Below are 15,952 nucleotides of genomic sequence, written 5' to 3'. Positions count from 1 at the left end.
GGAGGGGATTCTACCATGCAACTCATTCTCCTTCTTCCCCACTGTAGCCTTAAGTTAGTTCTCACTACATAGAGGATAATCTTTTCTACACTAAGAATATTATCTTTCTAAAATTTCCATGTTCCCTTCTCAGGAGTGAGAAACCTCAAGGTTTGATCTTAAGATGCCAAAGGTTGCAAAGGAAGATTTATTTTAAAGGGGAATTTATAGTACTTTGTTTTAGTACTTGCATGAATGTTTTAGCCCTAGTATTACAGTTGGTTGGTTAATCCGGTAAACTTGAAATATTTTTAAATAATATATTATAAAGACAAATTGTTATATAGAATGCAGGCTCCTCAAATATTATCAACACAACCCAGGGAAATGCCACACCTAAACAAAGCCTTTGTAGTATTTCTGAGGGGCATGGCCAGGTTTGGATTTTTAAAAATTAGCAATTTGGAATAAGGCAGGTCTTTTCAATGTGGGAGGGGAGGGTTGGGGATTTGATTAGGACTGAGGAAAGGTACCACAATCCAGGACAGATGGAAACATCAAGGCAAGGATTTTGAGACAAGAGATGCAAAGAATTTTAGGGCATAAACTGTTGATTGTGTTCCAGGAAGTTCCTAAAGTGAACAGTCAAGCCATTGGCCTGGGCAGGAGTGTCTTGGAATAATAAAGTCATGCTAATGAAACAGTGGAATCCCAGTGGAATCCCAAAGTAATGTAAATATCGATGGAAAATAGATGGGGTTAGGGAGTTTCAACTCCCATAGTGCAGGCTGAGTGTAAGGGTAAAGGATCTCAGTTCTCAGACACAGCATGTAAACTTTTGCTATTGTTAACTGTCCAAACTTGAGATAATAAATTGTTACCTGTTTTCTTTTAGGAAAACATAAACTTAAAAAAAAGAAAAACAACTTTTGGTGCCAAGTAAATCGATGATTTCAAAAGAATGCAAACTTTAAGTAAAAAAGATTATATCTAATTTTGTAGGATAAATAAAATTACACATAATGATATATGAAGTTAGAAATATTCTTTTAATCTGTTTATTTATTTTTGCATTTCCTGCATCCAAAGAGAACCTGGAGAAATGATTTCCATTGATGTGGACTTAGAAATGGCAAGAGATACCTTCAAGAAGTTAACAGAAAAAGAATGGATTTCTTCGATGGTAATAAACAATATTCACTTTAGAAATAGAGCAATATAATTTTTTTACAGGAACCAATTAACCAACAGTTAATTTTCTTAGGAGTTGAGTGAGATAGAAATGTGATAGAGGAGGGGCTAGTGTTTATTATGCAGTTACTATATGGTGTGTGTGTGTTAGTTGCTCAGTTGTGTCCGACTCTTTGAGACCCCATGGACTGTACCCACCAGGCTTCTCTGTCCATGGAATTCTCCAGGCATGAATACTGGAATGTGTTGCCATTTCCTTCTCCAGGGGACCTTTGCAATCCAGGGATCAAACCCAGGTCTTCCACATGGCAGGCAGATTCTTTACCATCTGAGCCACAAGGAGAAATACTACTGATTTAGGTGCTGGCATTTTATTTTCCAGGGCTTCCCGGGTTGCACTAGTGGTAAAGAATCCACCTGCCAATGCAGGAGACACAAGAGATGCAGGTTCAATCTCTAGGGAGATCAGGGAGATTCCCCTGGAGGAGGAAATGGCGACCTACTCCAGTATTTTCTAAAGTTCAGTTCAGTCGCTCAATCATATCTGACTCTTTGCAATCCCATGGACTGCAGGACGCCAGGCCTCCCTGTCCATCATACTCCTGGAGTTTACTCAAATTATGTCCATTGAGTCGGTGATGCCATCTAACTATCTCATCCTCTGTCGTCCCTTTCTCCTCCTGCCTTCAATCTTTCCCAGCATCAGGGTCTTTTCCAGTGAGTCAGTTCTTTGCATCAGGTGGCCAAAGTATTGGAGTTTCAGCTTCAGCATCAGTCCTTCCAATGAATATTCAGGACTGATTTCCTTTAGGATTGACTGGTTGGATCTCCTTGCAGTCCAAGGGACTCTCAAGAGTCTTCTCCAACATCACAGTTCAAAAACACCAATTCTTCGGCGCTTAGCTTTGTTTATAGTCCAACTCGCACACCCATACAGGACAACTGGAAAAACCATAGCTTTGACTAGACGCACTTTTGTTACTGAATGCTTAAATATACAGTAGATACAGTTTTCTTTTTCAGTATGAGAAAAACAATGTTTAAGAAGTATAATTTATGAAAAGAGCATTATGGGATTCATATGTTTGCTGCTGCTGCTGCTAAGTCGCTTCAGTCATGTCCGACTCTGTGCAACCCCATAGACGGCAGCCCACCAGGCTCCCCCGTCCCTGGGATTCTCCAGGCAAGAACACTGGAGTGGGTTGCCATTTCCTCCTCCAATATGTTTGGGGACCTACCAAATAACAATAGATGGATTGACAGAAAAGAAAAGTTCTACTCTTGTACAGAACAGCTAGGAATAAGGGTTTATACACCAATTTTAGGGAAAGGATAGAAAGGGCTTCTGTGAGAAAACAAATGAACTTTTCAGGGAAACAGAGGGGCTTTTAGGCAGATACATGGAAGATAGGATAGTTTGCAGTAAGGTTTGTTTATGCAATTTCTCATCCAAGCTCAAGTGCAGGGTCTTTTCCCTGGCAGTGTAGCTCACTTGCCTGCCCAGTTAGGAGGAAATGTATGGCTGCTTCATTCTTGAAGCCTCTGCCTTTAGTCAGATGAGGAAAGCTCTGAAAGCTTCTTTCCGTTCATTCTTCTATTAGCTGTATCTCTGACGTCTTCAGTCTAAAATCATCTTTATACTGTTGTGGGTCCCTACATTTTGAAGGGAAAGGGGGAGAGAGTTTCTTAATATGCAGTAGAAACTATTTTAATTTTCAACGTGAAAAAGTAAGAATAGTAAATGTGATCAAGTATATTTTTAACAAAAATATTTAGGTGATGTGGGAGATTACTTGGTGTGCTATACTTAATATAAGTGCTAAGAAACATTAGTTTTGAAGAATACTCTATAAAAAGGGGCTCTTAGTGAAGCAGCTTTGGGACCACTGCATACTATTATGGTGTCATGATGCACACAGGTAAATCAAATACTCTGTGATGTTATACGCCAAAAGAAATCTAGCTTTTTTGACCCTATTTTGATGTTTTGTGACTTTGTACACCTTTCTCATGTATACCTAATAGCATTCAACAGAAGTCATGTTCTTCTGAATATATGAAAAAACAAATTGCAAGAACATTAATGTAATAATAACAATAATATACAGTACTTCACAGTTTATGTATCATCATACTTAATCCTTATGTAGAGGCAGACATTCATAGTTAAAGAGTATCTAAGATCTGTTAGAATAAATAAACTATTGGTTCAGAAACTGGCTCCTGTGATCAGAGGACCAGGAAAGACTGAAGAAAGAGGCAGCCACTCCAGATTGGAAGGTGGCAGGTTTAATAAGCCAGGGAACTTACAAGGTTTGTCTTGGGTGACATCGAGATGAGTAGGTCTCTACACCCAACCCCTGGAATCTTCAAGTTCATACAGAGGCATTAACTGCTGGGTTCAGTCACATATACCATCCAGATGGTCTCAGAATACCTTACTCTCTGAAGCCAGGGTCCTTGGAACATACCAACTGTGGAAACAGTGGGCAGAGCATACATTCCAAACACGTGGGAGTGGGTGAGGAGGCTTTGATTGCCCAGGTCCAGTTCAAGGGGCAACATCGTCTTGATTACCTCTTCCAAACATAAGCTCCTCCAAACAGCTTCGAAATCTCAATGGCTTATTCACACAGTAAAGATTTTTTTCTCACACCAAAGTCCAAAGAGGGTTGAGGTAGGAGGCACCTGTAGGGAAGGAAAAAAATATTATTTTTTCTCTCCTTATCTTAGCTTCATTGGCTGGGACCTTGCAAATTACACTAAGAAAAGATAGACAAACAAGAGAAAAGCAAGTTTATTAACATGTGCATCCTGCATATAGATGGAAATACTCAGTGATAAGTAACTTTAAGGAGTGGTTAGAATTGGGGCCTCTCTAGCAACTCTGATAGCTCAGTTGGTAAAGAATTCGCTGGCAATGCGGGAGACCCTGGTTTGATTCCTGGGTTGGGAAGATCCACTGGAGAAGGGAAAGGCTACCCATTCCAGTATTATGGGGCTGTCCTTGTGGCTCAGCTGGTAAAGAATCCACCTGCAATGTGGGAGACCTGGGTTCGATCCCTGGAGAAGGGAAAGGCTATTCACTCCAGTATTCTGGCCTGGAGAATTCCATGGACTATACAGTCCATGGTTCCCTGGTGGCTCAGAGGTTAAAACATCTGCCTGCTTGTGGGAAACCTGGGTTCGATCCCTGGGCCAGGAAGATCCCCTGGAGAAGGAAATGGCAACCCACTCCAGTATTCTTGCCTGGAGAATCCCATGGATGGAGGAGCCTGGTGGGCTACAGTCCACGGGGTCGCAAAGAGTCGGACACGACTGGGCGACTTCACTTTCACTTTCACTTCATGATAGCAACTTAGCAAATGAAGAACAATAATTTTGTAGAGAAGTGAAAAGACAAAGGAAAAGGACTTTGAGCTTCTTAGATGGCAAATGGTGGAAGGCAGATATATGAAGAAAGTAATGGTAGATAAGGGCTAGGTAGTAAGGTTTGCTGTGTGGCGGGCCAGCTCAGCTCTGCTAGTGAGACTGTTATGCCCTTCCTGATATGGGAAGTTGTGGACAAGAGGACACCTTGATGAGGGGAATTATGTTCTGTTTTCAGGAAGATTGGGGAGGCCAGAGAGCTCATTCTGTGTCTACTTTTTCTTACTTGCCTTCAGCTTAAAATAATTGTCATGTCAGAGTGGCATATTTGGGCATGGCAGATTCTGTTACCCTCCCCAACTCCACCCAAGCTCATTCAGGGGTGACTCAGGCTCATTCTCTGTGGCATTCTAGGCCCCAGGGCCATAAAATTCTCCGGTAGATCTTTCATGTTGATTGGCAGATGAGGAAAAAGGGTGTGAAAGGTCACAGAGAGGCTTCAGGGGTCAAGCCTGGAAGTATCATATATCACCTTCCCTCACATTCCATTAGTTGGAACCTGGTCACATGGCTCCACCTAACTGCAGGAAGGCCGGGCAATGCCATCTTCCTGTGAGCCCTGAAGGAAGATGAAACAGGATTGGTGAGGTGAACATGTGCCATTTTCTCTGCTACGGTATATTTTAGGTGAGATAGATTTAGGTATGGATCCCTTCTAATTGAGCAACCTTCACGATTTGTTCAGTAGGTCCAGGCATGTGATTTCACTTTTATTTCTTTAATTGACTCCAACATAAAATAGGGAAGACGGTTCTCACATACTACTTTAGGGGGATTTGGGATATCAAGGAGTGATGGAGTTTGAATAGTAGGTTTTAGGAAAACTAAATTATTATTCCATTAGGAATATAGTAGATATGAAACCTCTCTTCTTATATCTTGTTTCTTATGATACTGTATCTAATATGTCCTGGGCCTTTCCCTGATTGTTTTTCAACCACAGATAACCGCATGTCTCAAGGATAATCTGCTTGGGGCTCTTCCATGTCATTCTTCACACCAAGAAGCTTTATCAGTCTTCCTTCTGCTCCCAGAGTGTCCTGTCATGCTTGATTCCAGGAACTATATAACTCTGGTGGTTCCATTTGCAGAGGCTATTCGTAAAATGACCAATCAATCTTCAAAAATCCTGAGTAAGCTTGATTACTTTTATGTCACTTTATCTGTATTCTCAATAGAATACTGTCTGAAATAGAATTTGTAACAGATTTTAGATAGATTTGAAAACACTATACAAATGTTTGAGTATGTGATATGTGTATTATTGAAAAGATTAACCTAAAGCTATTGTCAAATTCAAGTTTGTGTGCCCGACACACATTGAGGGCAAACAAACAGAAGCATTGGCGTTTGGGGCAGAGATAGGTCTATTTCAAGTGCCAAGCAAGGAGAATGGGCAGTTTGTGCTCAAAAGACCTAAACCCCCTCATGGGTTTCAGGAAAGAGTTTTTAAAGAAAAATTTTCATGGAGGGCTGCTGAGTGTGTCTTTCTTCTGATTGGTTCGTGGTGAGGTAACAGGGTGGTGCTCTAGGAATCTCAGTCTTCAGCCTTCTGGTTGTCAACAGTCTGGGGTTCAAGTGCTTGTGCTCAGCCTGAAGTTACCATCCTCCACCTGAGTGAGAGTCTTAGTTCCTGTAGAACTCAGAGATATATGTCAAACTGTCTTATATATCCTTTGAGGTGGAACCAGGACCCCACCCCATCCCTCCACTATTGTTTCTTGACTGCTTTCCCTTTGTTTCTGCATTCCCTCACTTTTCTAATGAGTAACAGTTTGACTCTGCCCTTTGAAACTCAGGGAAGGTCTAGGAGGCTGAAGCCTTTTCCCTGCAAACAAGAAGCAGGGAAGACGCAGGAAGGAGACACAAGAAGGCCCTTGTACTAAGGAGGACCACACAGGATCCTGCTTGATTTCGAAACTATTATAATGGGCTTCATTGGTGGCTCAGTGAATCCTCCTGCAATATAGGAGACACAGGAGATGAAGGAAACACAAGAGACATGGGTTCAAATCCTGAGTCGGGAAGATCCCCTGGAGAAGGAAATGGCAACCCATTGCAGTACTCTTGCCTGGAAAATCCTATGGACAGAGGAGCCTGGTGGGCTACAGTCCACAGGGTCTCAAAGAGTCAGACATGATTGAGTAGATAATCACTACTCTTATTATTACAAAACATGTGTAATTCCTAGACTTGGTCATGGACTCGACCTCAGAATTTCACAACCATAGAGAATTCAGTCAAGATAAAACCATACTTTAAAATTTTTTGTTTATGGTGTTTTAAAACTTTAGGTATTTTGATCAGACATGAGAGGAACAATGTTTATCTTTGTGTTCTTGTTTTTTATTTTATTCAGTGCTTTGAGATGTCCTTTTATGACTTTGAGCTAATGTTCAAGGTCCAAAGCTTAAAAGATGCAAAGATGATATATGAAATAGCCACCTAATTTCCCTCCCACAAAGCAGTTACAGAGTAGAGTTTCTTACATAATGTTTGAAAGGTACTCTATAAAAACATATAGAAATGTATTCTTTTTTTTCAAATGGTAGCATACATACTTCAGCAACTTGCTTTGTTCCACAAATCACTATATTGTGATTTGTGGAAATCATTACATTACCTGACTTATATGAATGCTTTATTCCAATTTTATGGCTGAATAGTATTCTATTCATGTACGTGAATAGTTGTTTCTAAATTTTTGCTCTTATAACAGTTCTAACATACATTTCTTTGTATATATATAGACCCAATAATTTTGCTTTCTTACAATTATAGTTATACATATTTAATATATATTTATATGAATATATTTATATATATATTTACACAAGCAGAGAAATTTTCAGAAAGCAAAATTACTGGATCAGATTGTGTGTGCATTTTAAATCTTGAGAGATTTTGCCAAGTGACCCTCCACAGACATCAGGGCCACCATATTGCCCAACTTAAGTGGTCACCATTCACATTATCACCCACCCTTGGAATTGGGCAACATGGCAGCTCTGACAGAAGATGTACCGTTTAGACATCATCAATTAATATGAAAGCGTCAGCCCGCCCATTTCTCCACAGTGTAAACCAAACTTTGGTCTATACCACTCTGAAAAGAAGAATCTATTTCTTGTTCTTTTTTGGCCCTGCCACATGGCTTGCTTGTGGAACCCATGCCCCATGCAGTGCGAGGGTGAAGTCCTAACTACTGGACTTCCAGGGAATTTTTAAGAATATCTTAATTTAAATTGTCTCATTATGAGTGAAGTTGTGCTTTCTTCCCTATATTCAGTTATATTTGTATATCATACTCTACAAACCATCAGTTCTCTCCTCTTACCTATTTTCCCATTTGTTGTTAGTATCTTTCTTTTCTATTTGAAGTTTTTAAACTACTAAGACAGTTCTTGTATTTATTTTTGGCTGCGCTGAGTCTTCATTGCTGCGTGCAGGCTTTCCTCATGGAGGCAAGCGGGGACCACTCTTTGTTGCAATGCAAGGACTTCTCGTTGTGGCGGCTTCCTGTTGTGGAGTATGGGCTCTAGGCATGAGGGTTTCAGTAGTTGTATCTCTCGGGCTCAGTTGTTCCTTGGCATTTGGGATCTTCCTGGACCAAAGATCGAATCTGTATCCCCTGCCTTGGCAGGTGGATTCTTAACTACTGGGCCACCAGGGAAGTCCCAACAATTAATTCTTTATCCATAAGATGAGTTGCAATTTTTTTCCTTTAGGTTACTGAAATTTTTTACTTTTTGGTATTTTTGCCATGCGTAATTATTTTTAAACACTTTTATGCAGCCTACTGTATTAACATTTTCTTTTATGGTTTCTGATCTTTCCTCAAAAAGTTTACCTCATGATAAAATTTAAAGATTTCCCATGTTCCTATTAGAATATTCATTGTTTTATTCTTTTAATTAATTTTTATTGGAATATAGTTGATTTACAATGTTGTATTAGTTTCTGTTGTATAGCAAAGTGAATCAGTTATACAAAAATCCACTCTTTTTTAGATTCCTTTCCCATATAAGCCATTACTGAGTACTGAGTAGAGTTCCCTGTGCTATACAGTAGGTTCTTATCAGTTATCTATTTTATATATAGTAATGTGTTTATATCAATCCATCTCCCAATATATCCGTCCCCCCATTGTTTAATTTTTATGTTTAAATCTTTGAACTATATGGAGTTTATCTTGATTACACTTCATTATTTTGGATCAGTTTCCAGTTGTCACACATTTATTAAGTGATCTGCTTCATTCCCTGATAATACACAATGCCTCTTTCATCATATACCAATGTCTCATGTATATTTGATTCCATTTGTGAAGTCTGCTACATTGTCTGCCTTTCATGCATCTGGGTCATACTATTTTAATTACATTAACTTGAAAATACATTTTAACATTTGACTTGTTTGTTTTCTGAGAATTTTCTTTTAAAGGTACAGAAATTCAGTTTGTAACTCAGTGATACTAAAATATTGTTACTGAACTAATTTAAAAATATATCCATCTATCGTAGGTGATCATAAAGTCTGAAAACATAGATAATTTTTTTTTCAGATTAAAATTGTCTTTGATCACATTTCGTGTCTTTGTGTGTATATGTGTGTGTGTGCATATGTATTCTGTGTTTTCACCTGTGTGTATTTTCAGACCTTATAAATACCCTGTGGAATTTTCAGTTTGAAAATCATGAAATCAATCAAGTAATCAAGCATAAATATGAACTATCAACACATTTTTTTCAGAAACCTGAATTTGAGCTTTTAATTCCAAAGATACTTAATCAGGGAGCAAAAATTTTTTCCACATCTGTGAGTAATAAATATTGTCCAGGATGTTATCCTTCAAAAAGGTTATCCCATGATTTATGGGTTATGCCATCAGAACTGGAAAATATGATCTATTTCTTACATTAAAGAACTAAGAAAACTGAGAGAATTTTTTTGGAGGTGGATATTTATTATGGCTGATTTTACACCTCTCAGAGCGGTGTTGGACATCTTTGCAAGAATCTTCTCTCAACTCACTTGTCCAGATGCTGAAAACTGCCATCATCTCTCAAATGGTTTGCTGGACTGAAACTGTTCAGAGTAACCACAATGTTAAAACTCTTCTGGAAGTGATGAAAGACGTGTATAAGGTAAGGGTTCATGTATATACCATTTTACTAAATCAAGTTCCCTTAGTTCTTAGCCAGTTGAAGTCTTATTTTATTTTCCACAACAAGAATGAAAATATTTGATTCAGACCTTAAATATTTAGAATTTTGTTTGTTTTGCTAACTGGATAGACTCTGGTGGAATATATTACATAGTACATATAATATGTATATAGTGTATATGTAATATATTACAGGCACAAATACTCAGATATGACAATGATTCAGCATTTTCATTAGTGTATATAACATAATCCAGAAGTAACCTAAGATTAGGCTATTAATAAATCTAATAATTATTGGAGGACAGGAAGGAACCAGAGCATTTTAAATAGAAGAGCAGAATTAAATTGGTATTGTTTAATTGAAAAATAATTAGCTAAAATAGATGCTTTTATAAATATAAATTGCTCAATCAGTAACCAAAACAAAAAGAAAGTGAAAGTGAGGTCACTCAGTGGTGTCTGAATCTTTGCGACCCCATGCACTATAGCCTACCAGGTTCCTCCGTCCATGGGATTTTCCAGGCAAGAGTACTGTTTCACCACAAAATATCAGTCTCAATAGGAGAAGGTATTATGTGCAAAAGTTAGTGCTTTTCAGAAGTAATAATGCACTCATATTTCTAAAGTAGTGTATTTCCTCCATCTTTATTACGATATAACTGAAATAGAACATTGTGTCAGTTTAAGGTGTACAATGTGTTAATTTGATTTGTTGTTGTTCAGTCACTAAGTCTGTTGCCTACTATCCTCTGTTGCCCACGTCTCATTTTGCCTTCAGTATTCACCAGCATCAGTGTTTTTTCACGTGAGTCGGTTCTTCGCATCAGATGGCCAAAGTATTGCAGCTTCAGCTTCAGCGTCAGTCCTTCCAGTGAATATTCAGGGTTGATTTCCTTTAGGATTGACTGGTTTGATCTTCTCACTGTTCAAGGGACTCTCAAGAGTCTTCTCCAGCACCACATTATGAAAGCAGTAATTCTTTGGCGCTCAGTCTTCTTTTTTTTTTTTTTTTTTTTGGTTTGTTTGTTTATTTTTTTTAATTTTATTTTATTTTTAAACTTTACATAATTGTATTAGTTTTGCCAAATATCAAAATGAATCTGCCACAGGTATACATGTGTTCCCCTCACATCTGTATACGATTACTGGAAAAACAATAGTTTTGACTATATGGACCTTTGTCAGCAAAGTGGTATCTCTGTTTTTTAATATTCTCTCTAGGTTTGTCATAACTTTCCTTCCACTGAGCAGGAGTCTTTTAATTTCATGGCTACAGTCACTGTCCTCAGTGACTTTGGAGCCCAAAGAAATAAAATCTGTTACTACTTCCACTTTTTCCCTTTCTAGACACATATATATTACAAAACACTTATAGTTACTGTTTATTTAGTGTGGTAAGAATACTTAGGATCTACTGTCTTAGCAACTTTCAACTATATAGTACAATATTGTTAACTATGATCGCCATACTGTGCATTAGATCCCCAGAACTTATTTATCTTGTAACTGCAAGTTTGTACCGTTTGAGCAACATCTCTCCTTTTCTCCCACCCTCAACTCTATAAACCACCACTCCACTCTGTTTCTGAGTTTAGCTTTTTTTAGATTTCATGTGTAAGTGATATCTTATTGTATTTGCCTTTCTCTGAAGTATTTTGCTTAGCATAATGTTCTCACCATCCATCCATGTTGTTGCAAATGGCAGGATTTCCTTGTTTCTCATGGCTGAATACAATTCCATTGTGTATATATGTATGTACGAGTGTATATGCGTACACATATATACACACCATATCTTCTTTATCCATTCATCTGTCCATGGACGCTTAGCTTGTTTATTTATCTTGGCTATTCTAAATAATGCTAAAATGAACATGGGACTGTAGATATCTCTTTGAGCAGGTGATTTCATTTCCTTTGGCTCTATACCCAAAAGTGGGATTGCTGGATCATGTGGTAGTTCTATTTTTAATTTTGTGAGGAAGCCTTCATACTGTTTTCCATAGTGCCCACACCAATTGACATTCCCACTAATGGTGCATGGAAGTTCCTTTTTCTCCACATCCTCACCAACACTTCTCTCTTGTATTTTTGATGATAGCCATTCTAATAGCCATAAGGTAATATTGCACTATGGTTTTGATTTGCATTTCCCTAATGATTAATGATGTTGAGCATATTTTCATGTACTTGTTGGCCATCTGTAAGTCTTCTTTGAAAAAAGGCTGTTTGGTTCGTCTGCCCATTTTTAAAAATTAGATATTTTGATAATTACTGTGGATGGTGACTGTAGGCATGCAATTAAAAGACACTTGTTCTTTGGAAGAAAAACTTTGATACACCTAAGTAGCGTATTAAAAAGCAGAGACATTACTTTGCTGACAAAAGTCCATACAGTCAAAGCTGTGGTTTTTCCAGTAGTCATGTACAGATGTGATAGTTGGACCATAAAGAAGGCTGAGTGCCAAAGAATTGATGTTTTCGAACTGTGGTGTTGGGGAAGACTCTTGAGAGTCCCTTGGACAGCAAGAAGATCAAACCAACAATCCTAAAGGAAATCAACCCTGAATATTCACTGGAGGACTGATGCTAAAGCTGAAGCTCCAATACTTTGGCCACCCGATGCGAAGAGCTGACTCATTTGAAAAGACCCTGATGCTGGGAAAGAATGAAGGCAGGAGGATAAGGAGACGATAGAGGATGAAATGGTTGGATGGCATCACCGAATCAATGGACATGAGTTTGGGTAAACTCCGGGAGTTGGTGATGGGCAGGGAGGCCTGGCATGCTGCGGTCCATGGGGTTGCAAAGAGTCGGAGCGACAGTCGCAAAGACAACTGAGCAACTGAACTGAGGCATATATAAAAATAGATTAAGTTACTCATTGATAGAAAATATCACAGGTTGTATTTTCTTTAAGGTAAACAAAACTAACTGTCGATTATCAGAAGATACGTTCCACATAAATGAAGTCTCCTTTTTGTTGAACTTTTATGAAGATAGAATAAGAGTGATTAATAGGGAAAAAAACCTGGTAAGAATAATATTTTACTTTCTGAATATTTTTTTGTACTTTAAAAGGGAAAGGGAAATACATTAATAGCTATGTAGCTTCTTTGTAAGTTAAGATCTGAAAATGTCTTCATTGTAATGCTGAATTTGCTAAAGTAGATGCTCTTGGATAACTTAAAGTATCTTTCAGCCACAAAGCAAATGCATTTTCCTAGAAATTTGTTTCTAGGTAATTTAGATTCTTAAAAATGAATTCTATAAAGTATGGAGGTAAATAATTTAGGGTAGTGAGGTAAAGGAATGAAGGTTTCCTTTTCTTTTGATTATCAAAATTCTTCTGTCTTTTTAATTTTTAGATACCTGCAGAAAACTTCAGTCCGATTATTTTCAGTGATTTTCCATTTGTCTTTAATTTGATGTCCAAAATTAAATTATTGCAAGCTGATTCCCAAATAAGAGTGCTGGTATGTATGTCTTATTTTTTATTATGTAAAATTTTCAAATATATACAAAGTAGAGATAATGGCGTATTAAACCCCAGCACAAATTTTCAGCAGTCATCAACGTTTTGCCATACTTCATTTATCATTTTTTAAATTTTTAGTTGTTACGATTTTTGCTAAAGTTTCTTTTTTTTGCTGTGGCATGCAGCTTGTAGGATCTTAGTTCCCTGACAGAGTTTGATCCCTCACCCTCAGCAGTGAAAGCTCAAAGTCCTAACCTCTGGCCACCAGGGAATTCCCATATTTTTGTTAAGTATTGTAAAGCAAATTCCAGGCCCAATTTATTTTCACCTCTCCATATTTCAGTGCATTATTTCTGGTGGTTTCACTTTTGTTCATTCTGAGATTCATCAGTGGGTTCAGATGGTGACCACATTCTTCCACTGTAACATTTCCCATTAACCTTTAAAAAAAAAAAATTAAATCATAGTTAGTGTACAATATTATATAAATTACAGACATGCAATATAGTGATGCACAATTTTTAAAGGTTATACTTCATTTATAGTTATTATAAAATATTGGCTATATCCCTGTGTTGTACAATATATACTTGTAGCTTATTTTGTATCTAATGATTTGTACCCCTTCCCCTCTACTCCTATATTGCCCCTCCCAGCTTCCCTCTCCCCACTGGTAAACACTAGTTTGTTCTCTGTATCTGTGAGTCTCCTTCTTTTTTGTTTTATTCACTAGTTTGTTGTAGTTTTTAGATTCCACATGTAAATGATATCATACAGTATTTGTCTTTTTCCATACGTTGTACTTCACTTAGCAAAATGCCCTCCAAGTCCATCCATGTTGCTGCAAAAGGCAAAATTTTGTTAGTTTTTTTTTATGGCTGTGTAGTATTCCAAAATCACTGCAGATGGTGACTGCAGCCATGAAATTAAAAGACGCTTACTCCTTGGAAGGAAAGTCATGACCAACCTAGATAGCATATTCAAAAGCAGAGACATCACTTTGCCAAAAAAGGTCCGTCTAGTCAAGGCTATGGTTTTTCCAGTGGTCATGTATGGATGTGAGAGTTGGACTGTGAAGAAAGCTGAGCACCGAAGAATTGATGCTTTTGAACTGTGGTGTTGGAGAAGACTCTTGAGAGTCCCTTGGACTGCAAGGAGATCCAACCAGTCCATCCTGAAGGAGATCAGCCCTGGGATTTCTTTGGAAGGAATGATGCTAAAGCTGAAATTCCAGTACTTTGGCCACCTCATGCGAAGAGTTGACTCATTGAAAAAGACTCTGATGCTGGGAGGGATTAGGGGCAGGAGGAGAAGGGGACGACAGAGGATGAGATGGCTGGATGGCATCACTGACTGGATGGATATGAGTCTAAGTGAACTCCGGGAGTTGGTGATGGACAGGGAGGCCTGGCGTGCTGCGATTCATGGGGTCACAAAGAGTCAGACACGACTGAGCAACTGAACTGAACTGAACTGAGTATTCCATCATTTGCACAATTCCTTGGTGCCATAGATTTTATGATCTCTTTGTCTTCCAAATTATAGTTAAATGTTCTTTTACTTAAGTTATTGCGATATGAGTATATATAGCAATGGTTGGCATAAATGTATGCTATATAAAATGTTTATTTGAAATATTAAACAATTTCTTGTATTCCTATGAGGATTCCTAAAATATTTCTTTTTCTAGAAATCTGAAGTGAACAACTACATGGATTTTAGGGGAATAATTCTGCAAAGAAGGGATGAATCTCCTTTATTTACACTTAGCGTCAGACGAAGTCACTTAGTTGAAGATGCTCTATGTCAGTTAAGCCAAGCTGAAGACACTGACCTCCAGAAAATATTAGTGGTACGCTAAAACTCCTCATAATATTTTTACTAATGTGTGTCGGGGGAACATTTATATAATGTGGTACAAGGAGAACCTGTATTTGCAACTATAGTTATCAGCCTAATGGTTTCCAGGATTCCTTGCTTACCCTTCAGAGAAAAGCTCCAGGATGTTTAATTGACCATTGGCTCTATGAGTTAACTAATAGTTAGTTACCTTTGGCTACAGAAATGCTTCATAAAGAACCATCCCAAAGCATAGTGACTTAAAATAGTAATTTTACTATTCAACTTAGAGCAGCAGCAGTCTGTTGCTGCTCTAAGTTGAACTCATCTGAGTGGCTTTTCAGATTTTGTCTGTACCTGTTTACATGTTTGAGAATTGGCTAGGGATTGGTTACCTAGGCTTGGCCTGGCTCAGGCAGTCTGGCCCTGACTCCTATGTTGTCCATCTTCTTCCTAGGACCCACAAACATGTTCGCATATCAGTGTCAGAGGTACAAGATAGCAAGGCCCCTCCGAACCCACCTGCTAAGCCACTGCCAAAAAAAAGATAGCAAGCCCAGTTAGACAACAAACATTGGTTTAGTCAAATCAAGTCACATGGCTGAACTCAAGTCAAGGGCTGGCATAATATACTCAGCCTTTTTAATGAGAGGAACTATAAAGCCACATGCGAAAGACCTGGGCCAAGGAGGGGTGAAGAATTGGGGCAATGAATGCATTCAGCAAGCAGTGGGTAGAATGGGTACTTTTGGCTCTAGTTTTAGTCACAGACTTTCCACTGTGTTGGTTCCATTTCCTAGCCATCCTTCACTTCATCCTTGGGGGCATCTGTAGGGTTTTTACTGTGTGGTACTTCAGATCCTTTG

The 15,952-nt window shown here is 38.3% G+C and overlaps 2 protein-coding genes across 5 annotated transcripts in view; one reads left to right on the top strand and one right to left on the bottom strand.

Annotated features, from left to right (window-relative positions):
* Nucleotides 1-15,952, top strand: part of HERC6 (HECT and RLD domain containing E3 ubiquitin protein ligase family member 6) — a 57,591-nt gene that overhangs the window by 24,895 nt on the left and 16,744 nt on the right. For both annotated transcript variants that reach the window (XM_027544093.1, XM_027544095.1), the window contains exons 11-16: nucleotides 1,069-1,162; nucleotides 5,543-5,732; nucleotides 9,592-9,746; nucleotides 12,690-12,803; nucleotides 13,138-13,245; nucleotides 14,938-15,099. In XM_027544093.1, the coding sequence (XP_027399894.1) occupies nucleotides 1,069-1,162; nucleotides 5,543-5,732; nucleotides 9,592-9,746; nucleotides 12,690-12,803; nucleotides 13,138-13,245; nucleotides 14,938-15,099 (823 nt within the window). The remainder of the gene's footprint in view (nucleotides 1-1,068; nucleotides 1,163-5,542; nucleotides 5,733-9,591; nucleotides 9,747-12,689; nucleotides 12,804-13,137; nucleotides 13,246-14,937; nucleotides 15,100-15,952) is intronic.
* PYURF (PIGY upstream reading frame) overlaps nucleotides 2,319-15,952 on the bottom strand; it is an 89,081-nt gene continuing 75,447 nt past the window's right edge. Inside the window, exons 2-4 of one of the 3 annotated variants that reach the window (XR_003511481.1) lie at nucleotides 13,576-13,687; nucleotides 3,481-3,858; nucleotides 2,319-2,823 (exon numbers count right to left, since the gene is read on the bottom strand). Coding sequence is in view for 2 of the 3 variants with exons in the window: in XM_027544097.1 (XP_027399898.1) it covers nucleotides 3,799-3,858; nucleotides 13,576-13,687 (172 nt within the window). In the remaining variant the exon portion in view is untranslated. Of the gene's footprint in view, nucleotides 2,824-3,437; nucleotides 3,859-13,502; nucleotides 13,688-15,952 lie in introns of those variants that run through there. The other 2 variants (XM_027544098.1, XM_027544097.1) reach the window with 2 other exon arrangements.

This window comes from Bos indicus x Bos taurus, chromosome 6, assembly GCF_003369695.1.
Source record: "Bos indicus x Bos taurus breed Angus x Brahman F1 hybrid chromosome 6, Bos_hybrid_MaternalHap_v2.0, whole genome shotgun sequence".
Classification (NCBI taxonomy): domain Eukaryota; kingdom Metazoa; phylum Chordata; class Mammalia; order Artiodactyla; family Bovidae; genus Bos; species Bos indicus x Bos taurus.
This window is presented reverse-complemented; position numbering and strand designations above follow the sequence as displayed.